The sequence below is a fragment of the Cherax quadricarinatus genome, chromosome 17 (assembly GCF_038502225.1).
Source record: "Cherax quadricarinatus isolate ZL_2023a chromosome 17, ASM3850222v1, whole genome shotgun sequence".
NCBI lineage: Eukaryota > Metazoa > Arthropoda > Malacostraca > Decapoda > Parastacidae > Cherax > Cherax quadricarinatus.
The window spans coordinates 29,929,530-29,944,930 of NC_091308.1; the positions used below are offsets into that span (position 1 = coordinate 29,929,530).

General features: G+C 37.5%; 1 protein-coding gene across 12 annotated transcripts in view; it reads left to right on the plus strand.

Moving 5' to 3' along the window:
• Window positions 1–15,401, plus strand: part of LOC128686323 (protein fantom) — a 286,463-nt gene that overhangs the window by 213,414 nt on the left and 57,648 nt on the right. For 11 of the 12 annotated variants that reach the window (XM_070085930.1, XM_070085936.1, XM_070085933.1 and 8 more), the window contains 2 exons: window positions 371–1,060; window positions 14,131–14,251. In XM_070085930.1, coding sequence (XP_069942031.1) covers window positions 371–1,060; window positions 14,131–14,251 — 811 coding nt within the window. The remainder of the gene's footprint in view (window positions 1–370; window positions 1,061–14,130; window positions 14,252–15,401) is intronic. The other variant, XM_070085938.1, reaches the window with a different exon arrangement.

Genomic DNA, 15,401 nt, shown 5'->3' on the forward strand with positions numbered 1-15,401 from the left:
ATCTGATATTCAGTCTATCATTGCCTAGACTCCTCTTTTTTTTTTTATTACCCTCATTGCCTTGCTTTTTTCTGTATTCACTTTTAGTTTCCTTCTTTTACATGCTCTCCTAAATTCATCCCACAACCTTTGCAACTTGTCTTCACAATCCCCCAAGAGAACTGTGTCATCAGCAAAGAGTAACTGATAACTCCCACTTTGTTGCTGTTTAGAGTGATGTCTAAACTGTCATATGCATGCCTCTGGCAAGACAGTGATAGTGTGGATGATGATGAAAATTTTCTTTTTTAGGGTCACCCTTCCTCAATAGGAGACAGCCAGCATGTTAGAAAAAAAAAAGTTGCAATAAATTAAAATTTTATCATTACAGGCATCCAAAATAATTGAGTCAAAAAATCCAGTAAATCCTAGGAGAGTTAGTGACAAGGAATATCAGTGGAAATCTGCTGATCACCAGCTGTCTTCTGACATGAGCAGAAGACGAAGTAGTTTAGAACAACCATCAAAGCTGAAATGCCCAATACCAGCACCGAGGTCACAGTCACATGCATCTCTTCTGATTGAGCAGCAACAGACATATTCACAAGAGAGTGAAGAAACAAAGCGTCACCAGGAATCTGTAAACTCATCCCTACACACTCAAGAATATGAGTCAGCAGAGCAAGTTCAAAGTGACATTTACCATAATGCTGCAGCTGGAAGCTGTGGGTTCGAGAAGCATTGTCCACACTCACAGTCAACTAGCTCATCTAGGCCATATAATGCAGAAACTCCCATTAAAACAAAAGTAATTAAAACTGGTAATATAGATGGCTATAAAAACCACAAGAATGTAAATTCAAAGCAAAATTCAGCTACACATTCCTCATCCAGATCTGACCCATCAACCAGTCATGCCAGTGACAAATTATCTTTACTTTTGATTGATAAGAAAGCAACTAGACCCAAGTCTGCAACCTCAGTAATGTGTGCAAGGGACTCATCTGAGGAAAGTGGTAGAACTTCAGTGATTAATGAAAATCATGCCACACTTGAAGGACACCTCAGAAACCAACCACAGGTATTATATCTATTGATTTTCAAAAGTTAATAATAAACAGACGTGTATAGGATGAATGTTATTTTTAGTAATACATATGTAAAATTTTGTATTAGTACAGGAATAAAGAAGAGGGTAACATGTTTGAAGTGTTAGATGTTAGAATAGAAGATATTCTTCATTAACCCTTTCATTGTTCAGATGCCCAATCTGAAACTTATCCAAAGCATCCAAGAATTTTCAAAAAAAAAATTTGTTATTTTTTCTTATGAAATAATAGAGAATCTTTTCTGACAGTAATAAAACAAAAAGTACGAAATATGATGGAAAATTGATGAACTTATGCTTTCACATATTTTGCTGTTTCAGTGATGCTTATGCATTGGCTATTTTGCCCATTTTGAGCCCTATTTTAGGCTAATTCCATTGTTTCAGTAGGCCAAATTCTTAGCTGTTTTGCTAGTATGTCTTCCATTTTATCGATTGAGAAAAGAAATCACTCAGTCAACTGTTTGAACTACCCAATACAGTGGAAATTTGTAATTTGACCAATTTTGCACAAATTTCAAAATAAAGTTCAGAATAAACAGTGCAGGCATTCCTGGCACTAAAATAACATTTCCTCTGTTCATTAGTTATGTTCCCAGGTTTTACTTATGAATTCCATTTTGATTTTTATTCTCGCAAGGAATTTTTATTCACAAAAAATAGAAGATTTACTGTCATGCATTATTGTAATAATTGTATAAATAATATCAGTGCATTCATAAATGCATATTAGACCTACTGGTTGGACGTGTATTGGATGAGATGTGATTTGTTTAATCTTGAATATCAACAAAAATCAAACATTTCTGCTAATTTGAACTCAATTTCAAGCTATTTTCAGTCCTGAAACCAATCAAAATCATCTCTATTTCTGTAATATATCTTCCATTCCATCAAATGAGACCAAGAAACCCAGAATGCAACCATAAAAACCATACGAAAATACACCGCAAAATTGCTGTTTTAAACCAAAAACAGTCTCAGTTTTTTCTCATTATGCACTGTGTGCTGCAGAATTTTTTTTTATATGGTGCACACTTACTGCATAGACCCATTCTCTCATATCTAGGCCCAAATTTACCACTGACAGCGTATCTGAGGAAGCTGAGCTCATGGCGTAGTACTACAGCACTAACAGTGAAAGGGTTAATACCGGTATTTATTTGGTAATACTAATATTTCTCCTATTACTTGGCAAAATCTACCATTTATTAAGCTTATTTGTTAATGTCTTGTTTATACTATAAATTATCGATTATCCAGTTCTAATGGAGGGTGCGCCAGATTTCCAAAATATACCAGTATTGAATTTTTTGTTTTTTGCTTATTTTTTCAGTATGTTAGATTTACTGTACTGTATTGCTTTAACCCTTTGACTGTTTCAGTCGTATATATACGTCTTACGATCCAGTGTGTTTGACATATATACTCAAAAATTTTAGCGGCTTCAAATCAAGCGAGAGAAACCTGGTAGGCCCACATATGAGAGAATGGGTCTGTGTGGTCAATGTGTGCAGTATAAAAAAAATCCTGCAGCAAGCAGTGCATAGTGAGAAAAAAACCTTCAATCGTGTTTTTGGATTAAAATGCTGACTTTGAGGTGTATATTCATATAGTTTTTATGGTTATATTCTCGTTTTCGTAGTCACATTTGATAGAATGGAAAACATATTATACAAATGGAGGTGAGTTTCATTGGTTTTACTATGAAAAGGACCTTGAAATGGAGCTCAAAGTAGGGAAAATGTTCGATTTTTGCTGATGTTCAAGAGAAAACAAATGTCATCATTGTCCAATAAATGCCCAAATAGCCATTCTAATATGCAGTCATGAATGGGTTGACATTATTTATACAGTTATTACAATATTGGAGCAGTCTGTGTAACAGTAAATCTTCTATTTTTTGTGTGAATAAAAATTCAAAATAGAAAGCAAGAGTAATATCAGAGGGGCCTGGAGACATGACTGATGAACAGAGAAAATGTTATTTTAGAGCTGGGAATGTCTGCATTGTTCATTCTGGACCCTGTTTTGAAATTGGCGTATTTTTTAATTTGCGTGAAATTGGCTAAATTGCCAATTTCTGACCATTTTATTGGATATTTGAAATTGGTAAATGGGCAGTTTCTTGTACTCAATCAGTAGAACAAATGGAGTTATTAAGAAATAGAACAATGGAATTAGCCGAAAATAGGGCTCAAAGTGGGCAAAATTGCCGATTCGTAAATATCACTGAGGTCACTAACTTCGCAAGAGTGTAATTCCATAAGTTTTCCATCAAATTTCATACTTTTGGTGTCATTACCATCAGGAAAAGATACTCTATCGTTTCATAAGAAAAAATTATTTTTTTTTTTCCAAATATTTTGCGACACCAAGAGACACCTCAGGATTTGGGGTTGCAACAGTCAAAGGGTTAAATATCATTCTGATTGTCTTCAATTTTTTGTTTATCAGAAATACTACAGAAAGAAAATAGATTGGGCACTGAAAAGTTAGTGAACACATTTTGAATGAAATCCTATGATTGGTTTTCAATTTAGGGGTCTTGTGCCAAGGAAAATGAAAATGGTTGTCATAAAAGAAGTCCATGTTTCATGATCGATTTGCACCAAAGAAATACAGTGGACCCTCGACCAACGATATTAATCCGTTCCTGAGAGCTCATCGTTAGTCGAAATTATCGTTAGTCGAGTTAATTTTCCCCATAAGAAAAATGGAAATCAAATTAATCTGTTCCTGACACCGCAAAGTATTGAAAAAAAAAATTTTACCACATGAAATATTAATTTTAATACACACAAACTGAAGAAGACATGTACAATTACATGACACTTACCTTTATTGAAGATCTGGTGATGATTGATGGGATGGGAGGAGGGGAGAGTGTGGATGGTGTTAGTGTTTAGAAGGGGAATCCCCTTCCATTAGGACTTGAGGTGTCAAGTCCTTTTCCGGGGTTACTTCCCTTCTTCTTTTAATGCCACTAGGACCAGCTTGAGAGTCACTGGACCTCTGTCGCACAACATATCTGTACATAGAGCTTAGTACAGTGGACCCCCGGTTAACGATTTTAATCCGTGCAAGAGGGATAATTGTTATGCGAAATAATCGTTATGCGAATGAATTTTCCCCATAAGAAATAATGGAAATAAAATTAATCCGTGCAAGACGCCCAAAAGTATGAAAAAAATTTTTTTTTACCACATGAAATGTTAATTTTAATACACACAAACTGAAAAAGGCATGCACAATTACATGACACTTACTTTTATTGAAGATCTGGTGATGATTGATGGGATGGGAGGAGGGGAGAGCATTATCTTCTTACTGTTTAGAAGGGGAATCCCCTTCCATTACGACTTGAGGTAGCAAGTCCTTTTCCGGGGTTACTTCCCTTCTTCTTTTAATGCCACTAGGACCAGCTTGAGAGTCACTGGACCTCTGTCGCACAACAAATCTGTCCATAGAGCTCTGTACCTCCCGTTCCTTTACGATTTGTCTAAAATGGGCCACAACATTGTCATTGAAATAGTCACCAGCACGGCTTGCAACAGCTGTGTCAGGGTGATTTTCATCTATAAAGGTTTGCAGTTCAACCCACTGTGCACACATTTCCTTAATCTTTGAAGTAGGCACAATGGATTCCACAACTGGCATAGGCTTCTCAGGGTTAGCCCCAAACCCTTCAAAATCTTTCTTAATTTCCATACTAATTCTCACCCTTTTTACCACAGGGTTGGCACTAGAAGCTTTCTTGGGGCCCATGGTCACTTATTTTCCAGAAACAGCACCGAAAACACTGTAATAATACGAAATATTCCGAGTGTATGCTTGGATGTTACCGCGGAGGCTGGCTGGTAAACAATGGGACGGGCGGCACATGTGAGGGCACATTGGACGCGTCTCGGACGAAAATCGGTGAGCGGGTTTTTAATCGGTATGCACGGCAAAAATTTTGCGATAAAAGTAAGCGGTATGCGGAAAAATCGCTATGTGATGCCATCGTTATGCGGGGGTCCACTGTACCTCCCATTCCTTTAAGATTTGTCTAAAATGGGCCATAACATTGCCATTGTAATAGTCACCAGCACGGCTTGCAGTAGCTGTGTTAGGGTGATTTTCATCCATAAAGGTTTGGAGTTCAACCCACTTTGCACACATTTCCTTAATCTTTGAAGTAGGCACAATGGATTCCACAACTGACATAGGCATCTCAGGGTTAGCCCCAAACCCTTCAAAATCTTTCTTAATTTCCATACTAATTCTCACCCTTTTTATCACAGGGTTGGCACTAGAAGCTTTCTTGGGGCCCATGGTGACTTATTTTGCAGGTGCAATCACTAAAACCGCTGTGATAATATGAAATGTTCCGATTGTATGTTTGGATGCGACCGCGGTGGCTGGCTGGCTTGTAAACACTGGCACCCACGGGACAAGTGAGGTGTGCTCAGGCCACACGTGGATGCGTCTCGAAAGGAACGAATCACGTTGGTCGAGTTTTTAGCGCTAGTTGAGGCAAAATTTTTGCGTTAAAATGTATCGCTAGTCGGATTTAACGTTATATGATGCCATCGTTGATTGAGGGTCCACTGTAAAAGCATACCACACATGCACCTAAATATCAGTCACAAAAATGAATGTATTTGATGAACAAATCATGCTAAATAAAAATGACAGTAAATCACACTGAGCCCAACTCATATGAGAAACTGAGCTGTATTTCTTTAAGTATTATTCATATTTGTTTTTGTAAAAAGGGTGAACCAGAAAAAACTGCTTTAGTGATGAGGAGTTTTATTTTTATAGTTCAAGCCCTTCAAGGTAGGTGTATCTGTGAAGTGCTCTTGATGCAAGGAAGTAGGTATATCTTCCTCTTTTTTGCATCAAATCTGATTCCCACCAATTTCCCAAGTGCTACATTATCCCTATGGGTTTAGTGCTTCCTCCTAATTATAATAATAGCAATAATTCATTGTGGCTAGAGTGGATAGGGGAGCAATGTGGCAGATGTTGCAAGTATATGGAATAGGTAGTAAGTTATTAAATGCTGTGAAGAGGTTCTTTGAGGATAGTGAGGCTCAGGTTAGGGTGTGTAAGAGAGAGGGAGATTACTTCTCAGTAAAAGTAGGTCTTAGACGGGGATGTGTAATGTCACCATGGTTGTTTAACATATTTATAGATGGGGTTGTAAAAGAAGTAAATACTAGGGTGTTGAGGAGAGGGGTGGGATTAATTTATGGTGAATCAAATACAAAATGGGAGTTGACACAGTTACTTTTTGCTGATGATACTGTGCTTTTCGGGAATTCTAAAGAAAAAGTTGCGAAGGTTAATGGACGAGTTTGGGAGTGTGTGTAAAGGTAGAAAGTTGAAAGTGAATATAGGTAAGAGTAAGGTGATGAGAGTATCAAACGATTTAGATAAATAAAAATTGGATATCATATTGGAGGGAAGGAGTATGGAAGAAGCGAATGTTTTCAGATATTTGGGAGTTGACTTGTCAGCAGATGGGTTTATGAAAGATGAGGTAAACCATAGAATTGATGAAGGAAAAAAGGTGAATGTTGCATTGAGGTATCTGTGGAGACAGAATATTATCCTTGGAGGCAAAGAAGGGAATGTACAAGAGTATAGTGGTACCAACACTTTTGTATAGGTATGAAGCATGGGTTGTAAATGCTGTAGCGAGGAGGCCGCCGGAGGCAGTGGAGATGTTGTGTCTAATGGCAATGTGTTGTGTAAACATTAGGCAGAGAATTTGTAGTGTAGAAATTAGGAGGAGGTGTGGAGTTACTATAAGTATTAGTCAGAGTGCTGAAGAGGAGCTGTTGAGGTGGGTTGGTCATTTAGAGAGAAGGGAACAAAGTACAGTGGTCCCTCACTTTTCGTAGTTCTCGGCAATCGTAAATTTCGCCAATCATAGGGGTATTTTCGTAAAAACATGGACTCACTTTTCATAGGTTGACTCGCGAATAGTAGTTCGTCCGGGACGCGTATGCACGGTGTGAGCCGGGGTGGCCTCCCTACCCAGCCAGTCTGGCATTGTTTACCAGTGAGTGAAGGTCCCCTCAAGTGCTCCTACAAAATATTTCATAATATTCCACTCATTTTAGTGCTTGCAAGCACTAAATAAGCTACCATTGCTCCAAAGAAAGCTCCTAGTGCCAAGCCTGTGGTAAAGAAGGTGAGAAATATGTACAGTGACAAAGTATTGGGCCATTTTAGGGAAGTGTTAAAGAGACGCCAGAAACAGAGCTCTCTCCACAGTTACTTTGCGAACAGGACTAGAGTGACTCTCAAGGTGGTCCTAGTGGCATTAAGAAACAGAGAAGAGAAGCAACCCCAGAGAAGCAATTGGTATCTGAGGTGTTGCTGGAAGGGGATTCCCCTTCCAAACTGTAAACAATCCAATCTCTCTCCTCCTCCAGTCTCCCATACACTAAGAAGAATCTCCAATAAAGGTAAGTGTTATGCTGTTAATGTTTCATTCATCATTTCCCATTGTATTGTTTATGTACTACATGTATATTTCATGTAAAAAAATTTTTTGTTTTAATACTTCTGGGTGTCAAGAACGGATTAATTGTATTTACATTATTTCTTATGGGGAAAATTGATTCACAAATCGTAAATTTCGTTTATAGTAACGGCTCCAGGAACGGATTAATTACGAAAAACGAGGGACCACTGTAGAATGACTTGGAGAGCATATAAATCTGTTGGGGAAGGAAGGCAGGGTAGGGGTCATCCTTGGGAAGGGGTAAATGAGGTTTTGTGGGCGAGGGGCTTGGACTTCCAGCAAGCATGCATAAATGTGTTAGAGAGGAGTGAATGGAGACAAATGGTTTTTGGGACCTGACGAGCTGTTGGAATGTGAGCAGGGTAATATTTTGTGAAGGGATTCAGGGAAACTGGTTAGCCGGACTTGACTTCTGGAAGTGGGAAGTATAATCCCTGTGCTTTAACTCTTTGTCTGTCGCAACCCCAAATCCTGAGGTGTCTCCTGGTGTCGCAAAATATTTGAAAAAAAAATTATTTTTCTTATGAAATGATAGAGAATCTTTTCCCAATGGTAATGACAGCAAAAGTATGAAATTTTATGGAAAACTTACGGAATTACGCTCTCGCAAAGTTAGTGACATTTACACATCAGTGATTTTGCCCACTTTGAGCCCTGTTTTCGGTCATTTCCGTTGTTCCAGTCCACCAAACTCATAGCTATTTCTTTAGAACTCTATTTGTTCTATCGATTGAGTACAAGAAACTGCCCATTTACCAATTTAAACTACCCAATAAAGTGGTCAAAAATTGGCAATTTGGCCAATTTCATGCAAATTAAAAAATACAGTGGAACCCCAAAAATCGAACTGCTCCCAACTCAACCAATTATGTAAGTGTATTTTTGTAAGTGCTTTTATAAGTGTATTTTTGAGGGTCTGAAATGGACTAATCTAATTTACATTATTCCTGATGGGAATATGTTCGTTCAGTAGCGACACTTGAACAGCCTTCTGGACCGAAGAAAGTTCTATATTTGAGGTTCCACTGTATGTGAGTTTCAAAATAGGTTCCAGAATGAATAATGCAGACATTTCTGGCACTAAAATAACATTTTCTCTGTTCATCAGTCACGTCTCCAGGCCCCTGTTATAATGCTCTTGTTTTCTATTTTGAATTTTTATTCACACAAAAAATAGAAGATATACTGTTATGCAGACTACTGCAGTATTGTAATAATTGTATAAATAACCTCAACCCATTCATGACTACGTATTAGAATGGCTAATTGGACATTTATTGGACAACGACGTCATTGAGCTCCATTTCAAGATCCTTTTCATAGTAAAACCAATCAAAATCGCTTCTGTTTCTATAATGTGTTTTCCATTCTATTAAATGAGACCAAGAAAACAAGAATACAGCCATAATTACTATATGAAAATACACCTCAAAGTCGGTATTTTAATCAAAAACAAGGCTAGAGTTTTTTTTTTCTCATACATTGAGTGCTGCAGGATTTTTTTTATACTGCGCACACCACACAGACCCATTCTCTCACATGTGGACCTATCAGCTTTATCCTGCTTGATTTGAAGCTGCTAGAATTTTTGAGTATATATGCAGTGGACCCTCAGGTAACGGAATTAATCCATTCGAGAGAGCTTGCCTTTAACCGATTTGGACATTACTGAATTAATTTTCCCCCATAAGAAATAATGGAAATCCAGTTAATCCGTTCCAGACACCCAAAAGTATTAAATGAAATAATTTTTTTACATGAAATATATATTTCCCTACACAGAAAACAATGAGACATGCACAATAAACAATACTGAAATGACACTTACCTTTATTGTGGACTTATTGATGAGTGATGAAATGGAAGGAGGGGGCTTTATGGAGGTGTACTATTGTTTGGAAGGGGAATCCCCTCCCATAAAGACTTCAGGTAAGAAGTCCTTTTCTGGGGGTTACCTCCCTTCTTTGTTTTTTAATGCCACTAGGACCAGCTTGAGAGTCACTGGACCCCTGTTGCACAAAATGTCTGTCCAGAGAGCTCTGTTTCTGGTGTCTCTTTAAGATTTCCCTAAAATGGGACACAAAGAGTGTCATTGTACGTGTTACCAATATGGCATACAACAGCTGTGTCAGGATAATTTTCATCCATAAAGGTTTGCACTTCAACCCACTTTACACAAATGTCCTTAATCTTTGATGAAGGCAACTTCCTCAGTCTCTCTTCCTCCTCCTCCTCCTCCTCCTCTGAAGCACATTCCTGAGCTGTGATTTGTTGCTGTTGCACCTGAAGCTCTTTCAGCTCTGTAGTGGTTAGCTCTTCATCATCATCCTCCACTAACTCTTCCACATCCTTGCCACTAACCTCCAACCCCATGGATTTCCCCAATGCCACAGTAGATTCCACAACTGGCATAGGCTCCTCAGGGTTAGCCCCAAACCCTTCAGAATCCCTCTCTTGTACACATTCTGGCCACAATTTTCTCCAAGCAGAGTTCAAAGTCCTAGAACTCACTCCCTCCCAAGCCTTACCTATAAGGTTTATGCAACTGAGGATACTGAAGTGATCTTTCCAGAACTCTCTAAGGGTCAGTTCAGTGTCTGAGGTCACTTCAAAGCACTTTTGAAACACTGCTTTGGTGTACAGCTTTTTAAAGTTTGAAATGACCTGCTGGTCCATGGGCTGGAGGAGAAGAGTGGTATTAAGAGGCAAAAATTTCACTTTGATGAAGCTCAACTCCCCCACAATTTGCTCTTGCAAGTCGTGAGGATGAGCAGGAGCAGTGTCCATTACCAGGAGGCACTTGAGTGACAATTTATTTTCCAGGAGGCATTTTTTCACACTGGGGCTAAACACGTCTTAGAACCAGTCAAGGAAAATGTCCCTACTGACCCATGCCTTACTGTTTGCTCTCCACATCACACACAATTTAGTCTTGACGACATTGTTTTTCTTGAACACTCTGGGAGTTTCAGAGTGATACACTAGTAAAGGCTTCATTTTGTAATCCCCACTAGCATTACTACAAAACATGAGAGTTAGCCTGTCTTTCATAGGCTTGTGTCCTGGGAGTGCCTTTTCCTCCTATGTAATGTATGTCCTGTTTGGCATTTTCTTCCTAAACAGGCCTGTTTCATCACAATTGAACCCTTGTTGGTGTTTTAATTTTTCAGCCTCTATTTACCCCTTAAAGTCCTGCACATATTTTTCAGCTGCTTTTTTGTCAGAACTGGCAGCCTCACCATGCCTTATCACACTGTTTATGCCACTATGACTCTTAAATCTCTCAAACCAACCTTTGCTGGCCTTAAGTTCACTAGCAAAAATGCACCGCTATCCGATTTTGGCGTTAGCTGATGCCGCCGTTACCTGAGGGTCCACTGTACGTCAAACACATTGGCTCGTAAGACATATATATACGACCAAAACAGTCAAAGGGTTAAAGGAGGGGTTTAGGACTTTGGCAGTTTGGAGGGACGTTTAAACTGTCGTATCTGATCACTTCTGCAAAGACAGTGATTATGTATGAGTGATGGTGAAAGTGTTGAATGATGATGAAAGGTTTTTCTTTCTTTTTGGGTTTTTCTTTATTTTTGGATCACCCTGCCTTGGTGAGAAACAACCGATGTGTTAAAAAAAAATCATTTTTTTTAATACTCCCTTCTTGTGTACCATGTAGTGACCAATGCTGCACTGAGGTACTGGCTTTCCAGAGCTCTCTGGATTAAACAAGACTACCTGATAATGTTAAATGCTGAACAATTTACTGTACATGTCAAGCTTATACTAAGGAAGAAGACATAAAAATGTTCTTCACAACATAATAGAAGTGTAGCTTAAGGATGGTACAGTAGTGACTCATGAACATAATAACACAGTAACAGGTATAAACATTTTGGGAAGCACATTAGTATTAATCAATTTAAACTAATGCAAATAAAATATCAGTCAAAATAAATATATTCCAGGATTGCAAACATACTATCCTAGGATGGAGATGGATACACACTACAATCACCTGTTAAAGAATTTTACACAGTATACTGAAATTTCATAATGAATAAAGGTAACAGTTCAGCAGAGTGACTGGGATTCAGTCTCATGGTCTAGATTACTTACCATTTATCTTAGTCTTTACATACAGTAAACCCTACATATAATGAACTTTGGAAATATGGAAAACAATCCATAGGGTCAGTCAATTTGGAAACAGTGGACAAAATCCAGTGGTTTACAGCATTGTCCATTATTGTTACAATCATGACAAAACACTCTCTTGTTTATCCACCACAACTGTCATTACTGACCACACTATTTCCCCCTCTTCAATTAGTCCATTATATGGAGGGTTTTCAGCAGATTGATAAGTGACTCAGACCACCCAAAACTAATTACACAGTATTTAATTTAACTTTACCTACATAGTTAATAAATCACTTTCTACTGCCTCAGAATATCATTACTCACTGTGTTACTCCCCTAGCCTTAGGACCTCATAATTAAATGCTCACAGATCAATAAATTTCTCATATCTAACCTAATGCAAATATTGAATAACTTTTTTTTTTTCAACAAACCGGCTGTATCCCACCAAGGCAGGGTGGCCCAAAAAGAAAAACAAAAGTTTCTCTTTTTAAATTTAGTAATTTGTACAGGAGAAGGGGTTACTAGGCCCTTGCTCCCGGCATTTTAGTCACCTCTTACAACACGCATGGCTTATGGAGGAAGAATTCTGTTCCACTTTCCCATGGAGATAAGAGGAAATAAACAAGAACAAGAACTAGAAAGAAAATAGAAGAAAACCCAGAGGGGTGTGTATATATACGCGTGTACATGTATGTGTAGTGTGACCTAAGTATAAGCAGAAGTAGCAAGACGTACCTGAAATCTTGCATGTTTATGAGACAGAAAGAAGACACCAGCAATCCTACCATCATGTAAAACAATTACAGGTTTCTGTTTTACACTCACTTGGCAGGATGGTAGTACCTCCCTGGGCAGCTGCTGTCTACCAACCTACAACCTAGGATTGAATAACTTTCTTTCAACACACCAAACGTATCCCACCGAAAAGGAAAAACAAAAGTTTCTCCTTTTACATTTAGTAATATTAGTAATATATACAGAAGAAAGGGTTACTAGCCCCTTGCTCCTGGCATTTTAGTCGCCTCTTACAACATGCATGGCTTACGGAGGAAGAATTCTGTTCCACTTCCCCATGGAGGTAAGAGGAAATAAACAAGAACAAGAACTAGTAAGAAAATAGAAGAAAACTCAGCGGGGTGTGTATATACTATATGCTTGTACATGTATATGTAGTGTGACCTAAGTGTAAGTAGAAGTAGCAAGACATACCTGAAATCTTGCATGTTTATGAGACAGACAAAAGACACCAGCAATCCTACCATCATGTAAAATAATTACAGGCTTTCATTTTACACTCACTTGGCAGGACGGTAGTACCTCCCTGGGCAGTTGCTGTCTACCAACCTACTACCTAGGATTGAATAACTTATATCTCATAAATGTATAACTCAGTTGTATAATTAGAGAAACCTTATCAAACTACATTTTTATAGCATTGCCTAATAGAATAATCTATTCTCTTGAATGCACTGTAACTCATCTAATGACCATATGAACTGTTACTGCACTGCGGATCATTGATTTGATTTGATTAGATCTGATTATTAAATTATATGACTACATATAGTAAACTGATCGTTTTGTTACATTACTAACTGATGTTACAAAATTGTAAAATTATAATGCTTCAAAATTGAAATTTTCAAATTTGTTGTTTAAAATAACTCAGTTGTACTTGATATTGTAAATTGTCTACAGTAACTGTTACCATTAAATCTATTATAGCTTAGATAGTCTTAAGTTAACTTTAAGCCTGCCCATAATGCTCTGCATACGAGGGGCTTTCAACATGTTCCCCCAACTACTATAATACCTTGTACAACTATGTATCATGTCTTAATAAAATATTATTATATTATTATTATTATTATTATTATTATTATTATTATTATTATTATTATTATTAAGGGACAAGAGCTACAATTAGTCACTGGCTGCTTAATTTTTTAGATTTTTATTCATATTTTCATTTTTAAAAAACTAGTGAAATGTTAGAAGGCAGGATAATATTAAGAAAGCTTAAAATAGCTTTCATTTGATTGAAGTTAATACTTATATCGAAGACAATTATCTCTTTACTTTTGTTGAGCATTGTTTTGGTGAGTACAGTGTTTACATTGTTACTATGTTTTGTATATTATTACTGTATGTCAGAATGTGTGTAGATTCAGTTGTTAATAAAGCTTTAGAATTATTAGAAGCAAACTATGTAAATAGATATTCTTAAATGCAAGCAATTTTCAAATTTTACATTTCAACTCATTAGTAGGGAAAATTAATAAGTGTTGCAACATTAATATGCAACACAGGACTGGTGTCAGTTAACTGCTTGAGAAACAAATAGCAATTGTCTGTCTTAATAATTATGTAATTTCAGGTTTCCGAACAACAGACGTGTTCCAGTGAAGAAAGTTCATCAAGTGACACAATGTTTGAAGAATCTAGCGAGTCTGATACACACATAGATGAAGCTCCCCAATTACAGTCAGTCCACAAAGGTACCATAATTGTTTATATAGGTATGAAAGAATTAGCCAAAGTGAATTAAATTATTAGGAATTTGTTATTTAGGTACAATACAATATGCTGTGGAATATCTGAAGTAAGAAAAATGGTTTAGGGGTTTATTAATCTACCAAGAGAGAGAGAGAGAGAGAGAGAGTAAGTGAGTGAGTGAGTGAGTACTGTTGGGTATGTGTATTGGGATATATAATGTACTATACAGAAACAAGTGAGGGTTAGCTTTTCTTCTGACTTGTGTTCTCTTCCATGTGGCACTGAATGACCTTCATGGGCTCAGAGTTTTCCATTAGGTAGGTAGTAGGTTGGTAGACAGCAACCACCCAGGGAGGTACTACCATCCTGCCAAGTGAGTGTAAAATGAAAGCCTGTAGTTGTTTTACATGATGATAGGATTGCTGGTGCCCTTTGTCTGTCTCATAAATATGCAAGATTACAGATACGTCTTGCTACTTCTACTTACACTTAGGTCACACTAAACATACATGTAGATGTTTATTTATACACACTCATCTGAGTTTTCTTTGATTTTATCTTAATAGTTCTTGTTCTTATTACTTTTCCTTTTATATCCATGGGGAAGTGGAATAAGAATCTTTCCTCCGTAAGCCATGCGTGTTGTAAAAGTCAACTAAAATGCCGGGAACAATGGGCTAGTAACCCCTTTACCTGTAATAATTACTAAAAAGAATAAGAAGAAGAAAATTGTCAAAGTGGGAAGTCTGAATGTGTGTGAATGTTGTGCGAATGATAAGAAAGAGATGATTGTTATGAATGAGAAGAAGCTGGATGTCCTGGCTTTAAGTGAAACAAAGTTGAAGGGGGTGGGTGAGTTTCACTGGAAAGGAATAAATGGGATTAGGTCAGGGGTTTCAAATAGAGTTAGAGCTAAAGAAGGAGTAGCAATAATGTTGAAGGATAAGTTATGGCAGGAAAAGAGGGACTATAAATGTATTAATTCAAGGATTATGTTGAGTAAAATAAAGGTTGGATGTGAAAAGTGGGTTATAGTAAGTGTATATGCACCTGGGGAAGAGAGAAGTGTAGAGAGAGAGAGATATTGGGAAATGTTGAGTGAATGCATGGGGAGTTTTGAACCAAGTGTGAGAGTACTTGTGGTTGGGGATT